Consider the following 18,373-nt stretch of genomic DNA (forward strand, 5'->3'; position numbering starts at 1 on the left):
TAAAAAAAAAAAAAAAAAAGGAATTGCAGCAAAAAATGAAGGTCTGGAGGCTGAGAACAATTCATGTGGTTAGAATATTGCAGTTGTCCAGTGCAAGCCAAAGAGCAAAAGGGAGCAGTGATGTAGCAGTGTGCTACATCATGAACTTTTATCGAGAGATTCACCAATAAAAAAGAAACCATGAAAAAAAAGAATAAAAACATTTTTTTTTACTTTTACATAAAAGTATTTTAGAATATTTCCACGTAATGGAAATTCTTGAAAAGGAGAGCAATGTAGTCACAAAATGGCCTTCCAAAGCATTTGTAGTCACAAAAATACCTAGAAGATAAATTTATATTTTATGGTTTTTTTTAGATGCAAGTCAATCTGTAAGGATTCCAGGATATTAGAAATAGCTTAGCACTCCTAAATCAAAACAGAACTAGAGTATGTGAAGATCCAGTAAAGAAAGCTGAAAATTATGTTTTTCCTCCTTTTGTGCAAGGAGAGGAACCTGTTTATTTCAGTGAATCAAACACGCCCATAGCCAAATGCAGCCTTTTCAATTAATGATTTTTGTTAAACATTGCAGCCAACACAAAGGCCTTAGATATTGATCAGGGCCCCACATTGTTGCAGCATTCAACCCAACTAGCAGATCATTAGCCCTGCTGCCAACGCSTTGTTTGCTAAGCACAGGAAGGTGGCTCAAATCTCCAGGTTGGTAAAATAAATCAGACCTACCTCTAGACAAAAAAAAAAAAAAGAAAGAAAAAGGAAAAAAATGTGGGTTTTACATGTACAAAACAAAAGGTCAAATAAAGTGTCTTGTTTTCACCAGGTTTTCCTAAGAACAACTTTTGGCCCCTAAGGTCACTAGATTAGAATGAGGCAATAATGAATGTACTATAGGCCACGGAGCATAAATATTTAGGCTGGCAGTGTTCCAGAATCCCCTAATCTAGGTGAAACTCTTGCTGCAGGGTGAGAACAGAGAGCTGCCAGTTTGCCCTGGCTTCCCTGGAAGAAAAAGCCMATTTTGGTTGCAACTCCCCTCATTGGGGGCCCAATCAAATTGTCTGGGAGGAGGCACAGGGCTGGAACTTTAGCTTTGCAAAATCTCCTAGTCCAGGCCTAAGGACACTTGCTGGAATGCCTTCCACTAGCTATACAGCGTTGGAATGAGCTGGTTTTATGGCTTTCTCTATTCCTGTAACAGACAAAAAACAAACACAAAAATACCCTTTTGCTCACAATAGCCCAACAGTGGGTTGTCAAGAAAAAGGTGCTCCAAGATCAGGGCCGTGTGGTTACTGAAGCAGTGGGAAGGAGACACATTTCCCACCTGGGATGGGAAACACTCTCCCCAGCCACAAAACGAGTGGAAAGCTACAGTRCTTAGAAAGTAGGAGATCTAATTACAGCCTTTTAACGACTCTGAAGAGGACAATATCCTAAAGCAGAGAAACTAAGAGCCATTATGAGGCGAAAAAAAAAAATATATGAGTTTAAAATGTAACCTGCAAGAACGTGTTCTAAGGCAAGGACATGTACAACCTGCAGACATATTCTAGGAAAACAATCTGAGAAGTTTACAAAAATGAATCCTTTATGCTTGGGAAATATGAGCATTTAAAAAAAAAAAAAAAAGAACAGCACTCCGGAGAAGAAGTCCCAAGCAGAACTGGCAATCTCTTCTTCCCTCAAAAGGTTCTGGTAAATGGAAATCTAAAGAAATTGAAACAYTGTTTTCATACAAGGAAGGCAGGCTAAATAAAAGATGTAGAACTGGTGTTAGAAACGTGTAAAACTGTTGCCAAACCTGCATTTAACACCAATGTTTACTGAACTTTTAAACGCTCAGTTAAAAGAGAACAGAAACAAATAGTACAATTTTAATTAGGGTGAAATAAGCACCTTGCATACCTTAGAACTCCCTCCCTAGGACCTCATGTTTTCTGATTCAGTGAAGATAACAGATAATACGTAAGAGCAATTTTTGAAAAACCTTTACTAGCTRCTTAGTAATGTCTTTAGAACAGCAATGTATTTTCCAACTCTTTCGGAAAGCATCAAAAAAAGGAACAATCATAAATATTAAAGCATCTGATTGCAATTCCTCTTAAAAAAGGGGCTCAGCTTCAGGATCCACCCAGCTCTGCAGCCTCTCAGAGGCAGCAACTTTACTTTCTAAACATTAAACGAGCCTTAACAAACAACCCAAAAAACTGCTGTAAAATGAGTGATGCAGAGCCGGTACTTTGAATAACTCACTACCATGGACTCCTCTTCCTGCACTAACTTGTGCGATAATTTTATGGAAAGAACTGCCAAGCCTTCATCTGCCCATCATCATTTTTAGCTGTACRATCATCAGAAAAAAAGGGGTTTATCCAAATACATTTTACAAACACAGAGCACCTACAACATTTTCCTACTCTGCATTCACAAACATTCTGAACAGTCTTAAATAATCACAATTTAACAATAAACCGCRTCTGAACCAAGCACGCTGTTACCTCTTCTTTGAGGATGGATTGTTTAGCAGTTTTTGGAGCTTCCGTGGACGTCTCAGCTGCCATTTTCAGGGATGTCAGGCTTCCCCTGTCTTGTGCAAAGTCCAGGCTACTATGAAAGAAAGTCAATATTTGCTTTCAGAGTAAAGCTAAAGGGTTGATTTTGCATTCTAAATTAACAAATCAGGGCTCCTGAAGCAGCTTAGGGATGGGTGACTCAAAGGCAGAGAATTCAGAGCGGAAGTTTGGGGCAAATCCTTGGYTTGGGTATCTTGTAACACTCGTAATACTCTCGTAATACTTTGAACTTAACTGTTCAAAGCTCAGGTGTGGTTAGACCCATGCAGGGACAAGGCTTTTTTTTCCGTTTTAGTCAAAATGTTTCATTCTGGTCTGGTGAAGCTCCCTGKCAGGAGTGTTACTGCCACAGGCCTAAGCACAGCACAGCAGAAGCGGGAAMAGTTGGGCCAGGAGGACTTGCCGAGTAGAAGGTGTCCGCAGGGAAGGCAGCTCCGCTGCGCCCACCTCTGGGATGCGTCCGGGCCGGGAGCAATCCCGTCCTTCCCCAGCAGACAAAGCCAGGAAAGGCACCGGGACGTAGCCAGCTGAGGTGGCACGAGGTGGCCTCAGCGCGAGGCCTCGGGCTCCCTGGGGAGAAAAGACAGTCACCAGATGCTCCTACCTYGTCCCGACCGAATCGCCCGGCAGGCAGGAGGGCAGCAGGTGCCTTGGACCTTCACMAGGATCCGTGAAACATCCTCTGGAGCCCAACGAGGCGCTGGTGTCACTGCAGAGCTCTGGGCTCCTCCAGAGCAGGGGCTGCTATTCCAGGCTCCTCATCTTCAACCTCTAGCACCGAGGGGGTGAAAATCTATAAAGAGACAACGTAAAGAAGCAAACCAGTTTAAGCACCAAGAGAAACAAGATGATCTTTGAGACTTCTGTCATTCTCAGTTGATTAAAGGTTATAAAAACATTTCATAAAGTCAACAGAAAGCTCCTCATTGATTTCTGCTGGGCTTGAACAGGCTCTGTGGGGTCTTGGGCAATGCACAGTATCGGAACAGCAAATGCTTTTAGCACTTTCTTCCTCTGACCTCATCTTTATYCTTCTCTCATAACATCTACTGCAAATTTGGAAACGTTAAGAGCATGCAGCTACTTCTGATTGCTTATATATAAGATTTGCATTTAATTTCACAAAACAGTTTAAAGGAACAAAAAGGACAAAATATTTTTGGTTAACAGCGCGACRACAGGAATACAGCTAACAGATTAGCCCAGTCCTTCAGGAGGTAACAGGGCAGGCTCTTTCTTAAATCAACAGTTTTGTCAGATGAAGCTCTTTGTACTTCTGATTTAATCCACTAGGGGGTGCAATGACTCTATGAATTACTTTTTAGAAGGTTTCCCCCCAAAAAAGGTATTTTCTCATATTCAATTGGCTGTACACAAGTGGGAATCTCGTGTTTTTAGAAAGCTGAAACATCATTTGGTGCCTGAAGGCCTCAGTTTGGCTACTCACATCAGTCAGACTGCCAAGAGGTGCGAGACGATTGAGATCCCATCAACAAGATCGGCTGCAACGAACATTAATCCAGAAGCTGCAACGAAAGGAACCTGGGTCAGGTTCCAGAACAGCCCACGGCCCAGGCCTCGGATGGGTTTTCCTACACCCATTTTTCGGGTGGTTTTATCTGATCTGGGCTGCCAGCATCAGGATTTAATGGAAACGCAGCCACGGTGTCCTGACAAGCTCAGGGCAAAATAAAATAAGGAAGTTTCCTAATATCTGAGGGTCCCACTCAGGAAGGTGTGGAAGGAACCTCTCAAGCACCTCATGCACAATTCAGCCCACAGCCCCTGAACAGAAGATGGGTCCTTAGGACAGAGGCAACTAAAAGCCTCTAAATCCCTTTAACCCGCTGCCCTGCACCACGTCCATGCGTTTGCGTTTCACCAGTACGAACCTGGCGGCAAAAACATTTAACTAGCAGAAAACGATGGGAAAGCAGCAGGGASGGGGACAAGTGGGGATGGGGAAAGGAGGAGGAAAGGGTGCCTGTCCTCGTGTTTAGCAGCACGGATGGACCGCCGGGCACGACACGGGAAAAGAGCCGCTCTCCCCGCCCGGGACGCACGTACGGGGCCGGGGCCGGGGCGCGGAGCCGAGCCGAGCCGAGCCGAGCCGAGCCGAGCGACCGTTGGTGCGACCGTTGGTGCGGCCGTTGGGCGATGGCGGCCGCGTGCGCCGCCCTTCGCGCTCCGGCTGCGCCGCGCGCCGCGGCGGAGGTTCCGGGGGAGCGGGCGCTTCCGGGAGCGGCGGGCGCAGCGGGCCGGGCCGAACCGAACCGAACCGGGCCGAAGCGAAAGCGGGAGGATGAAGAAGGAGCAGGTGCTGAACTGTCGCTTCTCCGTGTGGTACCCGCTCTTCCGCGCCATCACCATCCGCAGGTGAGCGCGCCGCGGGCCCGCGCCGCTTCGGGCCGGTTCGGGCCGGCCTAGGGGGGCGTGCGGGGAAACGCGGTGGGGTTGGAAGGGGTTGGGATGGGATTTGGGAAGGGGAGAGGCGTCCCGAGGGAGCGGGCAGGCCGGGTGAGCGTTGGGTGGACTGAGGGAAACTTCGTTTTGTGTCTGAGAAGCCTTAAAAGCGAGCAGCGTGTGGTGCCCGTGCCCCTGTGCGCCTCGAAGGGCCCTGGAGAGGCAGGAAGGCGCTTTTGTGCATTTCGTTTAAAATCCCTATTATCCCTTCTCCTTTCCTGGCCTGGTGAGGAAAGGGGAGTTGCTTTGGGGGAAGGGATGAAGGGAAACAAGTGTATTTCAGTGGGAAAGCGTGAGACAGTAGGACGTGCGGCTATGGAAATACCTTCTATCAACAAATATTTAAGTTAAATCCATTTATTATTATTTTTTCTTCAGTACCATACTTCCCTTGCCAGAGAACGTGAAAGAGTATTTGCTGGATGACGGAACGCTTGTAGTTTCTGGAAGGTAAAGAGTTTCTGTGGGCTGCCCCTTCAGTAACTGTTGTTGTTCTGTATTCACAGCACTGTGTTGTGGCTGCATTTGGTAATTTCTGTAGTGAGTTTTGTGAATTTGGCTGGTCTGGCTGCAGGAAACCTAATGCTGTGTGAACAGGACTTGCCAGGACTTCAGATCCCCAGATCCATGTGCTGTACTCGATTCTAGACCAACTAGGGACAGTCTTTAATTTTTTTACCTCATTTTTTTCCACCTTTCCATGCAGAACCTACCTATTTTTCAGTAGTTTTTTTTTTTTTTGTGCACTGCCACTGGTTTGGTTGTTTTGATACCATTAGTTCTGGCTCTGTGCCTTGGCCTSAGCCGCAGCAGTCGTGTGTCTTCCATGATGATGTATCATTACTGGGGTTTAATTCTCAATAAGATAAACTAAGTAAAAAGTTTTAATCTTAAATATACGTTCTTATAAAGTTGAGCTTGTATAATCATTTAAATACATATAACCTGTACACATGACTAGGCCTGAGTGTCTTATGAATACACACTCAAGATGTAGGTCCTACATCCCAAGATTTTTTGATGCAGAGGGATGGAATAGATAGATGTGTGAAATATCAGTCAAAACTGTTTTTACTGTTTCAAAATTTGAAATAACTTTATTTTCTGCTTAGAATCTCACTATGTGACTTGATTATCATATAGAGCAATCACACTTGGAAGGCAATCCACCCTGGAACATTAACTGGTGCTTTGTCTATTCCACAGGAAAACCAGTTAGAATGTGTAAATAAGGGAATTGTGGAAAATTGAACTATTTGAACTTATATAGGTGAAGGCCTTTTCCTCTTTAATTATTTATTTTAAACAAGAAGTATCTGGGGAAAAAAAAAAAGATTGTTTTCTAAACAGTTTTATATAGACAGTAATATTGTTACCTGTTTCTACTTAATTATATGATCTGTTTAGCAACTGCTGTGTATCTTGTAATCAGCCTTCAGAAAAGCTGACGCTGATGGTTTGAATGGGCAGCTATGGCATAGGAATGATTTCTGCTGTCCTCAGTGGAAGGATGCACAGCTCCATAATTGATTTAAATGGTATTTTTTTAAACTGTTTCTAATTTAAAATTTTCCTTTAAAAGCAATTTTTCAGTGAGCTGAGCTCTCTTAGGTAGATGTTGATGTGATCCTCCTACATTCAAGGCCAACGTTAGCTTTGAACCTCAGTGAGCCAATATCTGACTTCTAGAACTCAAAAGCTGAATTGATAATTTAATCTCTGTGGAAGTGCATTAAGGAACTGCAGAGGTACAGTAAAAAACAACTACCTAACACCGCTACAGAGCTGTTATTTGAACTTGGCCTGCTTGCTACACTGGCTTTCTATGAATAAGTCTTTTTTTCAGTAACTGTGTTCTATCTCTATGAATTTTGTGTTATGTGGTATTGGCTAGAGAACCCCCAAAATCACCTTTGTGGGAATATTTACAATCAAGTTCCTTCCCTCCCCCCCCCCGCCCCGAGAAGTGCAGCTATTTACAACATATGTGGAGCATCTCGTAGGTGCAGAAAAAGGAACTTTTCATGAAGAAGTTAGTGACTGTGAAAGCAGCCCTGTAGGCCCCAAGAACCTTCCCAGCTTGTAGGATCTCTTCTCAAATTTTACAAATTTGTGTTTGGAAAAGGAGTGGGAGCACAATATTAGGTGAATTTACCTAATTAATATCAGCACAATATTAGGTGAATTTACCTAATTAATATCTAATTTACCTAATTAATCAATAACTGATATGTTCTATGGGATTACAATATATGTGGTCAAGCCGAGCTCGAGTACTCAGTCTTTCTTCCCTCTCCCTCCCCTTCGTTTCTGTTTTAGAGAAGATTCTCCATCTCGCCCTCAAGAGGGGAGTGACAACGAAGCAGAGGAARTACAGGTCAGTGAAAACATAACTTAGTGTGGGATCTATTGAGAAATACATAAATATTTAACCACTTTGTCGTAGTTTGTAGGGAAGATAGTACTTAACAATGACATGGTATTTCCCTTGAAACACTTAGAAACGTGGTTTTATGTACAGTGATGTCAGAGAAGGCTTAAAATGTTTTTATGCTCTTTCACCCATTTTTTTTAAAAAGTCTTTGTTACTGTGGTAGTTATAGGAGTAGGGTATATTGGAATCGAAATTAATGCTGTTTCACAGGCCCCCAAAAATAGAAGTAGTAGATRCTTGATTATTTCAAGGAGCAGAAAAAGTCTTTGAGGCCATAATAGATCAGAGGGGTAACCCAGAAGAAAAGTCTTGAAAAGTGGTGTCAGCACAAGATGACAAAAGGTACAGAAATAAAGAGAAAGGAATACAGGGAAAACTRTTGAGTCTGGAGTCTGAAGTTGGAAGTGCTGGAGATGGAGATAAGCTTTAGGCAGATAAGAATGCATCAGTTTATGAAACGTTCATATTTCTGATAAATCGTAATCGCATCAATAGGCACTGGCTCTAAGCGTTGATGCCCTTCTGCAATTTCCAGGGGATCCTCTGTGTTTTTTGATGTAGAGAATACTCACAATTTTTCCTTTTTTTAATTTACAACTGTACACAAGATGAGGATTTTTTTTTTTTTTTGACATTACGGATGCTCTACGTCAATTATTTGGTCTGCTTGTTGTAGGAAATTCTGATGTTCTTATAAATTGTAAAGAATGTCTCATACCAGTGACCTTTGACTTGTTTTTGTTTTTGGCAGTGGTCAGATGATGAGAATACTACAACACTTAAGGTAAGGTGCTCTGAAAGCCAGACGTGTGGGTGTGTCAGCAGTGTTGGTTCTGCAGCCATCGGATACAAGCTCATTCCTAGAGTTAGAGGAACATCTTTTGCTGTAATTAACACTTTCCAGGCCATCTAGATGGATGGCATTGTAGATACTAGTACATTTAAAATGTTTGAATGGCTTAAATTTGTCTTAAATGTAAAAGTAAATTTAAATGTATCTTAAAAAAAAAAAGCTTCCTTGCCAAGAATCACACATTTGTTAAACTGTAGGAAATGACCTGAAGTGTGCCACTAGATAGAGCTGTCTCACATTCTCACCACTTTGAATGTCTCCCAATTACTTAATCAAACTAGATGAAGAAGAAATGAAGTCCCTGCAGCTCAATTTTTGTAGCTCTTGTACCTTTGCTGTTAGTTCCTTTCCATCATCTTTTTCCTCCTTTTCTTGTCTTTCCGTTTTTCTTGCCTTATGCCTGGCTTAGAATAAGGATCATGATGCCTGTGAACTAGGTTCTATTTTATTTATTTATTTATTTATTTATTTATTTATTTATTTGGAACTTGCCCTTACCCTTTGTTGTTACAGTTCATACTTTTGTATCATTTGTCTGCCATTGATAACACTATTTCAGTCATATTAACTCCCTAATGTTCAACACAGTGTTGAATAATAATCCCTTCTAGGATACACATTTTTTTCTGGTTTCACTGCGTCTCTCCTTGGTTTGTTCCACAGAGCTCAAAAACTCACTTTTTAAAATAGTTCATTATGGGAGTGGCACGTGTCTGTGGCAGTTTTCTATGAAAATATATCAATATTTGGTCAAATAATACTCTAGAAATGGGATTTGACAATATACAGGCTTTTAAGCTTGGAAAAGGCTTGATCTCTATCCATGACTCCAAGACTCCATCCATGGCAAATTCACTTTTTCTACCCAAAAGGTAGGGGCTGCTCTGAGGCTAGGTCAAGCATTTGGAATTTAGGAAAAGTTCATCTGTTTTGTGCTGCCTTAGAGGGATCCTCTATTTCTTCACTTGCATTAATCAAATGACATAATAGTAGCATCTCTCCAGGGAGCTCTGGTACATATTAATATTACGTATATGACATGACTTCTGATTTCTGTCAAAACTAGAGAAGATTAGATCAGAACACAGTGCTGGGAGCGTTCTGCTTTTTGTAGGAATGATTTCTAAAAGTGACTGAAGCTCTAAAAATCAAGTAAGAGTAGTGCTTGTTCAGTTTTTCAGGTAGTTTCCCATGGAGGAATTTCCCATTCCCAAGGAATGAATCAGAATATATGACGTTCAGTCTAGGTCATTGCACTAAAATGTATTTTTTTTTGTATTTTTYTGTTTGCTTGTTTAAATATGTCTGTGCTGGGGAGGGAACAGCAAAGGGAAGATACTGTAATATATAAAATTGTTCCATCATTTGTGTGACTACAAGCACCTGGATGTCATCTTCGAGATACATTTGTTAAAAATAAGCAGAAATAGTATTTCTATATACAGTTTCCTGCAGATCCTATTACATGAAAAATCTTGACAAGTGTCTGAAATGCTTTCATAAAAGTCAGCAATCTAGTTTTTATGTTATGCCACCTTATGTGAGTGTGTGTATATATATATATATATACACACACACACACACACACACATTTATATATATATATATATAAATACACTACAGTATATGCTACTGTGAGTTTTGGCATCCTGAGGATGTTTCTCTTTCCTTGGTCAATGATTGCTATATTTATTTCAGCATATGTTGTATCCTTTATAAGTCTAAATCTTCTACTGTATCTCATCTCTTTCCAGTATGTTCTCTCTTGCCTGATTCATTTTACCTAAGTTCTACCTAGTATTTTACCTAAGTTCAATGCAATTAAAAGTATAACAACGGTCCTGATCTTTCTACCTTTTAATGCTTTGACAGGATTATTGTAATTTTTTTCAAAGAGRCTGTTTATTAGACTCACAAATTTACAAGCTGTTGCAGTTTTCATAGTGGAGGTTATAAAGTTTCGTGTTTAAAGTTCATGGACTCTTACTAGTAATGAGAGTAACTAGAAACATACTTTAAAGGATAAAGTGTGACATTTTTGAARATTGCGAATTTTGAAAATGATTCATTCTACAAATTTGTTGTTTTTCTGGGGTACTTGCTTCATGGTCTCTGGATGAGGTTATTCCTTATAAAGTATGTTTTGCTACTGGTATTTATAAGATGATTGTAATTAAATTCTAGCACTTTTAATACATTTATATTTTTGGTTTTCTTTCAGGCTCCAGAATTTCCTGAGTTTGCAGCTAAAGTCCAAGAAGCAATAAGTTCTTTGGGAGGCAGTGTTTTCCCTAAACTTAACTGGAGTGCTCCAAGGGTAAGAAYGCTGACTCTTGAAACTTGTAACAGATATTGTCAAGAGAGTTTTTTTTATTGTTTTGTTTTATCTTAATTCACTGGAAAATAGAAGAGGCTGATAGCTTGATAAAGGGAGGAATGATAGATAAGATATCAGTGAAGTGTGATACAGCAAATTACTGTGGGGGATTAGAGCTACATGGTGCACTGTTTGGTGAGGCTGACCCTGGCTAGCACTTTCTTTCACATAAAAGTCCCTGTATCCTTCTCAGATAACAGCAAAGGTGAGACTCCCCTCATTGGGAGTATTAATTGAGAACTTTGAGATTAAARCAGCAAAAAAGGTATTTAAATCAATAAACTTTCCTCAAATTATTTTTAATCACTGGAACKATTCCTTAATGATGCACAAGTATATTTTGTGTCACGTTCTCAAGGGAGCATTTTGTCCAGACAGTCTAGGAAGTAAAATAGAGGAAGCTCAGTTTTTAAATGGACTTGCTGRACTTTTGTAAGAATATTAACTAAGAAAATCAGTAGCTATTCCAAGTCTGTGGTAACAGCTCGTGAAGCTTTCCTGCAGACCCCACTCTCATCCCAAAAGTGTTCTCTGCATGTGTTTCCAGTGGTATATTTAAATGCAATATTTATTTTATTTGCGGATAGATCTGTAGTTTGTTTTCTTTTCAACCAATAAAGGTACATTTTGTATTTTTTTTTTTTTTTTAATTTAGGATGCCTATTGGATTGCAATGAACAGCTCTCTGAAGTGTAAAACACTCAGTGACATCTTCCTCCTCTTCAAAAGCTCAGATTTTATTACTCGTGACCTCACTCAGCCGTAAGTAGATTTCTAGCAGACACAATCTTACTTTAACCAGTCAAAAAACCCTAAGCCTCTGAGAAGGGAATGCATACCTCTCTGAGAGAGAATGCATATTAGCATTTCAGTTAATTTGAAAACTCTTATTATTTACTGAAAAAGAACTGCAAGTATCTGATATGACATTTTTCACATGCATAGGTTAAAGTTGTTGAATCCAGATACAGTATGACCACAAATAGTGATTACAGACAAATTCTAAGTGTCGTTGGGGTCTGTTTTGTCTGCTAACATGAAGAGAGTATTTGTTGAATAGGAACAGCTTTCTTTTGCAGTATCCATATCTGATTCACATGCCARCTTCTAAATGTTGCCTTTTATATCAACACAACATTAGATGTTTTAGAGAAATACAACATTTTTAAATTGCACCTGCTAACTTATTGTAGAAAGGGGATCACCAAAAGTACTTCAAGCTCCTTGGGGAATTCCTGTTCGGGTAATCGCATTCCAGGGAGTTTGGGACACAGTCAAGGGTCTAGCAAGCACCACCTGATGGTGCTTGGTGGGGTGTAGATGCTTCTTGGGACTCCTGGCTTACACATTGAAGAGGAGAATGAGTTGGCCAGGCCCCATTCCTCGGAGTTGATACTGGTGTGTCTTCTCTCATGGGTTTTAGTCTCCTATCAGCAGAGTTAGGACCTCTGCTGTTCACCTCACCCTCTGCAGACAGCACTGCTGCTTAGTGGTAGAGATAGAGGACATGCTCTAGCTCCTGTGCTGTGGATCTCAGYGTGGCTGCTACCCTGCAGCAGCAGCAGTGATTGCAGCTTAAGTTCACACCAGGCTGAGAGCAGTGGTGGCCACATAGAGCGTAGCAGACACCATCTCTGTTGTGGGAGAAGTAATCTCTGGCAGAAAGACAGTACCTGAAATTGCTCCCTCTAAACCCACTTGCTCACTTTCCAACATGCTAAGGCAGCTACAGCGCTTTCCTAGCAGTGGTTTTATGGTTATATTTGATAGTATTATATAATATTATAAATAATACTAYATATTGATATAAACATGTACTGCTGTCCAGTCTGTGCATGGAATTTCTAAATTGCTAAACTACTCATRCAAAATGTCCTTCTTGATATGTAGTTACTGCTGAATCACAAAGGCAGTCTTCATTAATCAGCCTGTTGATTATCTGCCAGCTCCCTAGKCCTTAGCAAGCAGAAATTAAAAATGCAGCTGACATAAAGTGCTGAACAAATGAAAATTGGCTACATAATCTATCCAAATCACTTGGAAGAGCTAGTCAGAGGAGGGAGAAGGAATAAAATATACTATRTTTTCATTATATACCACCCTGAATGATAATGAAAAAAGATTTAAGTGTCTTGCCCTGCATACATCACAGCCAAAATGTTATATACTCTGCTTTTTTTTGTTCAACTGTCTCTTAAGTTAAAAGAATCTATTTTGGGGGTCATAAGGTAGAAAAGACTTCACATAGCAATTTGAAGACCTGCTTCTGAATGCAACTTTTTTCAGGGACCTCTGGTTTTTATTCCTGTTTCTTTCTCATCTTAGGCCCCTATCATGTCCTGTTTTCGGATGCTGACCCTAGGTGGTGTTTAGGGCAAGGAGCTGCCCTCACTGTAATTGTTAACTGCCAAGTTCAGAGAACATTCCAGCTGTGCAATACTTTGATACAAACCWTTTAAAAAAGAAATATAGAGCCTTACTCAAAGCTTACCTAGCCATGTTCAGTACATTTGCATTAAGGATTTGGATTCTCTTGTGGTGTCGACGCTTTCTTTGTTGAAAATAATGACTTAACTTTCCTCTTAGAATAGGAATAAATTTACAAAGGCTTCTGAGCAGTGTGCTCATTAATGTAATCAATGTTGTTTCTGCTTCAAGTAAGCTTTGCTTTTTACTTGACTGAATTCACAGAAAACATTTCAGTTTTTAATGTAGGCTTTCAAGAACTTAGCGCTGTGGATACATGATAAAAAATCCATTTCTAATGGGTATTCCTGTTAAATGATTAAATATCTTATTTTGAACAGTTCCTTTAAGGACTTGCTCAGTGTATTATTTCATGTATTTCTCCCTTATTTTTAGTGCGTCTGGGCTATGAGTCATTAAGACGTGAAAACCCACCTTGGGACTCGTACAAATAGTGGCAATAATACTAATGATGTAGTAGTGTCCCTTAAATTATAAACCGAGCTCATTACCTCACCTATGTACTGAATGTTTCACATCTGTAGGTGCTCTTATAGGGATGTTAAACCCTGCAGCAGTCTGATTTTTCCAGTTGTTTAATAATTACAGTGATAGGGAGAAATATCTCATTTATATAAAGCAAATATGTTCTCTTTTGGGGTTGCCCTTTGACTTAGCACAGAGGGGGCAGCGTGAGTCAGGTCCCAGAATAACTGTTGACTAACATGTAAATAATAAGGGTTGTAAATTGATTTTTTTTCAGTGTTTTAATTGACCAGCTGTTTCTATAGACCTGTTMCTTCTCAAGTTCATTCTTGAAAACTTTGAGAAGCTGGTGAAGGTGTTAGAATAAAGAGTCCAACAGTAGTAGCTCAACCACTTAAGCCCAGGCTGCTTTCTTGCWGGAAAGAAGGGAGCCTGTGTGATAACCTTAGATAAGAAATGACTTCCATGTTAACAAAGCATGAGAAATAGCTCCCACTGGGCAGGGGGAACATCTCCAGATGTATTATTTATATGCAGAACACACAGATCATGAGGGGAGATGCAGTTTTTCTGTTTAGTGTTGTGGATTGTTTAAAACTTAAGTGTCTACTTCAGCCTGTCATTCAGAAAGTCTGCTCCCAACTGGAGTTTAGCCACTAAGACTCTTATGATCTTATGCTTAGTTTTAAAATCCAGTGAATGTTTCAGTACTTCTTTTTTTCTTTTAAGTTAGTACCCTGATTATGCTTTTGAAATCAGCATTCTATATGTATTGGATCCAGAAAGTTCTCTGGTTGCTAAGAATTAGATGACAAAACCTTCAATATGAGCAGCTAACTGCGTTTTTGTAGCCAGGTCTGATGGATGGAGGACCCTCATCCAGGAGGTGCAGGGATTGTGTGCCCAAAATGCACRGACCCCAATGTATGCAGCAAATACCACTGCAGTTAAGTTCCTTCAAACAACATACCCTACACACAGGATTAACCCATTTCACATAAGAAAATAAATTAAATTACCCCCCCCTTTCTGCCCCTCTTCTTGAGATTTGGAGAAACAACAGTCTGGTTCTCCTGACAGAAGATAGGAGGCAGTGTTGGCTCATAAACATGTGACTTGGTGTTCAGGATGTCATGTTGAAAGAACTATAGCCATTGATTTAGACACTTATTAACCTATTTCATGGCAAACCTTTGCACATGAAAGACAGTGAAAAATGAGGTTTTAGGCAATATGTATTTGCTGAGATTTTTAACTCCCCTTTTTTAACTAAGAATTCATAGAATGTCTAGTACAAGATGCTCTTTTGAATGCTATTTAAATCTCCTCCTATTTGCTTAGGGTCCTTAGTTGAGTACTTCTCCAGTAAAGTTCAATATTTGCGAAATAAAGATACAGTTCAAAGACTGTTAGAAATTTCTCCTTGATTTTTATTACGCTTTTAAATTAGAYGGTGAGATAGTAGCAAGGGAGCTTGCCAGGTACAAAATAACTCTTAAAATTTTCATTGTTCTGCAGATAATAACAAAATATGAAAAAACATAATCTTAATGATTTGCAATTCAGTTTATGGCTCTCTTAGCAGGAGAGGTACTGAAGGTCTTATAAACATTCTTAAATCACCCTGCTCAGAGCACTGAGAACTGAGTAACTACTTCATGTAGCAACTATGCTGTTAAGAGCAAGCATTAGAGCTTAACGTACCCCGGCATGTATGGAGGCCTTGATCCTTCTTGTTGATACCTAAATATAAATCTGTAAACAAACTCAAGGCTTATAAACTATGGAGTTTAATTTCTTCATTCATACTAGTGTTCATAATGATGKTTTTCAAAAGTTTCAGAAAAGAATCCAGTTATCTTTTAATTTTGCATTCCTAAAGTGTCTCTGAATGCTGTTTGGATTAGCCGTAGATCTGAGTAGGATGCAAGTTAAACTCTGCTTTTGCCTCCAATTATCAAAGGGCCATGTGAAATGGAGGGATTGAGCTGTAATACATTTGGTATAAAATACATAGTTACAACAGCATCCAGTTGCCCCTGATTTACATAGAAAAATGGAGGATGTGGATAAGGTTTTGTTGACAAAAACAAAATTGAGGAAAGAGAGGACAGTGGCTTCAGTTTTTATCTTTTATTGCCTTTTTCCATTTTGACCTCATTGAGGTTCAAGGAGAATTATATTTCTGCATTTTGCAATGTTTTTTTCTATATTTACCCGTTTGTTTGCTCGGCTTGGTRGTAGTATCTAAGCAGTCACCATGGCTTGGGATGCACACAGGGACTCCACTTAATGACTTGCAGGGAGAGAATCTTCCTCCACATGAAGCCCTCTTAAATATTTGAGGGTTTGGTAAGGGATATTTATAAGGGATATTTATTTCTGATCGATAATTAAGTGTGTTTTGTGATGACTGTAAAATATTGTCAAGGTGCCTCTTAGTGGAGTGGACCAGAAAGTCCATGAGAGGTAGTACAGGACCAAATGATAGATTTGTACAGGGATTGTGCAGGGGGTTTTAGAGCTCCACATGCTGAGCTTAAGCTGTCTTTTATATAAAATTTAGGATTGTTTTTATGTGAGGTCAGAGTAGGGGGGACTGAGGGGTGCATAGTGAGCATATGATAGTGATGCTATACTCAGAATTTCTGCAAAACTGCAAAACGTCCTGAGTCTCCTTCTATCATCTTGACAGATCTGAGATTGCTGGGAGTAAACCCCAGGCTTGGTGACTGTTCGATGTTTGCAGAGCTTTGCAGATGCATGTGATGTGTTTGATTGCAGTGGTTGGGAATGCACATGTGCTCTTGCCTCTCATACCCACTCTGTGGTGGGTATTAAAGCCTAAACTGAAACACAGGAGATGTATTTTTGTTGGCAAACCTGTAGAATGAACTYGTGGGACAGTCTGTGCTGCAACCTGAAGGTTGAGCTGTTGTGTCTTACGAACGCAGTGCTTAGACACGAGGTCAGACCCTGGGATCATCTACCCACCTTCAGAGCCAGCGAGGAGCTGCATGAACATTGCCCTGTGAAAACACTGCTCAGCTGTGACCCTGTACACAGCTCTGCTGTGCACCCAAGGAGCTTGGTGCCAGCTGGGCCGGGGAGCATCCGTGGAAGGAAAATGCCTGAGCTTTTGATGGCCTTTAAAAGTTACAAGATTTATTGTAAGGTTTGCCATATAAAAATGAGCATAAATAGTTGGTTTGGGTATCACTGCCTCCATTCTTGATAGCTCCTGAGTGGTGGCTCAGAGTCAGATAATCACAGGGGGGAAAAAAATCTTGGCATCTGCAGCAGTTTTGCAAATAGTTGTGTTTATTTCCAGTCTCAAGAGCTGTTTTTCCAAGTGCATTAATGCTGTTAATTTAGCAAGATGCCGTGCTGTGCTGGCAAGTGTGTCGAGTGGTGCCATATTATGTCCCTTATTCATGGAAATGAAAATAATCCTGAGGTGCTGTAGGACGTGATGTGTCTCAGTTGTTGTGTTTAGGAAGCAAAACATCAAAATTAGTAGGAGAAAAAGCTGCCACAAGGAGTGAGTTAGGTTTGTGAGTTAAAGTGAGTTAAAGTTCATACAGCTCTTTGAGAATCTGGTTGTGCCAGCGTAGCAGTAAAGAAGAAAGGAAACGCACTGATAATGCAAACAAGACTCAGCAATGCAAAATACTTCATTTTTATCTAGATGTCTGTGCAAGGGCTTCTAAATTACACCAGATAACCAGATAAAAAGATGATTTTTTTTCTCCTTGATAATCCTTGGAAGGAGGCTTGTTAGTGACTTACTGACTTGGGTTGTTCATCTCAGATATACTTTTTTGATAAGTTTTTTATTTTTTTTATTGGATCTTGGATCTTTTACGATTCACAACTCAGTTTTTTTTTTTTTTTTTCCTGTGGCTAAAATTTTACATGTAAAAGCAGGTTTTGATGTGTGTGACTTATTTTCCCAGGTTTATTCACTGCACTGACGACTCGCCTGATCCTTCCTTGGACTACGAGGTAGGACCTGATTTGCCTTATTTCTTGGTAATTTAAATGAATTACTGGTGGGCAGGCTGCCATTTGTGCTTGGACTTGTGCCAGTAATGGTTTGCTTTTGTCTTTTCTTCTTTTTTTTATTGTATGCTTGAGCAGTGGGGAGAAGTCTAGTTAGGAACCTACAGGCCGCATGGAGTTTGCTTAATTACAGGTCAGCGATGTGCTGAGGCTTTTAAGGCTGTTCGTACTTTCTTCTGATGTCTGTTAGGTTTTGCCAGGAAAGGAAAGCCCAGTAGCTGAAAATCATAGAATCATAGCACATTTTTTGTGACCATTACATCAGAAGTCGCTTAGAGTCAGAAAAGACCTTGGAAAAGGTCTTGAAAGGTGGGAAAAGACCTTCAAGTGCAACCATAAACCCATGACCACCCTGTCCTTAAGTATCTCATCTACACGTTTCTTGAGCACTGCCAGGGACAGTGACTCCATCACTTCMCTGAGCAGCCTGTTCCAATGCTTGACCACCCTTTCCTCATAGAAATTTTCCCTCCTATCTAACCTGAGAAGAGAGAGAAACCAACTGTAGAGGCTGGGGCCATCCCAACTGCTAACAACTGTCTTGGTTGTATTTTGTTATATGTGTTCGTTACTGAATTAAAACCTTAGGTTAGTCATTTAGATGTTAATGATGCTTTAAACTCTTCATGTGCTGCTATCTTTTTTTTTTTTTTTTT

General features: G+C 40.3%; 2 protein-coding genes and 1 long non-coding RNA gene across 6 annotated transcripts in view; 1 reads left to right on the top strand and 2 right to left on the bottom strand.

Moving 5' to 3' along the window:
- NUDT5 (nudix hydrolase 5) overlaps nt 1–3,332 on the bottom strand; it is an 8,868-nt gene extending 5,536 nt beyond the window's left edge. For 2 of the 4 annotated variants that reach the window (XM_026033291.1, XM_026033290.1), the window contains exons 1-2: nt 2,980–3,028; nt 2,502–2,607 (exon numbers count right to left, since the gene is read on the bottom strand). In XM_026033291.1, coding sequence (XP_025889076.1) covers nt 2,502–2,564 — 63 coding nt within the window. In that variant the 5' untranslated portion in view covers nt 2,565–2,607; nt 2,980–3,028. Of the gene's footprint in view, nt 1–2,501; nt 2,611–2,979; nt 3,147–3,232 lie in introns of those variants that run through there. The other 2 variants (XM_026033293.1, XM_026033292.1) reach the window with 2 other exon arrangements.
- Nucleotides 3,333–3,337: 5 nt separating this feature from the next.
- Nucleotides 3,338–4,096, bottom strand: LOC112942379. The gene is made up of 2 exons (XR_003248376.1): nt 4,024–4,096; nt 3,338–3,369 (listed from the first exon to the last, which is right to left on the bottom strand). It is a non-coding gene; the product is annotated as an uncharacterized LOC112942379 (long non-coding RNA).
- Nucleotides 4,097–4,846: 750 nt separating this feature from the next.
- The window catches only part of CDC123 (cell division cycle 123), a 29,329-nt gene continuing 15,802 nt past the window's right edge, over nt 4,847–18,373 (top strand). Inside the window, exons 1-7 of the mRNA XM_026033305.1 lie at nt 4,847–4,952; nt 5,418–5,489; nt 7,359–7,416; nt 8,225–8,257; nt 10,548–10,643; nt 11,359–11,465; nt 17,612–17,660. Of these exons, the coding sequence (XP_025889090.1) occupies nt 4,879–4,952; nt 5,418–5,489; nt 7,359–7,416; nt 8,225–8,257; nt 10,548–10,643; nt 11,359–11,465; nt 17,612–17,660 (489 nt within the window). The 5' untranslated portion in view covers nt 4,847–4,878. The remainder of the gene's footprint in view (nt 4,953–5,417; nt 5,490–7,358; nt 7,417–8,224; nt 8,258–10,547; nt 10,644–11,358; nt 11,466–17,611; nt 17,661–18,373) is intronic.

Source organism: Nothoprocta perdicaria, unplaced genomic scaffold (assembly GCF_003342845.1).
Source record: "Nothoprocta perdicaria isolate Ctin4 unplaced genomic scaffold, notPer1 scaffold_127, whole genome shotgun sequence".
Lineage (NCBI taxonomy): Eukaryota > Metazoa > Chordata > Aves > Tinamiformes > Tinamidae > Nothoprocta > Nothoprocta perdicaria.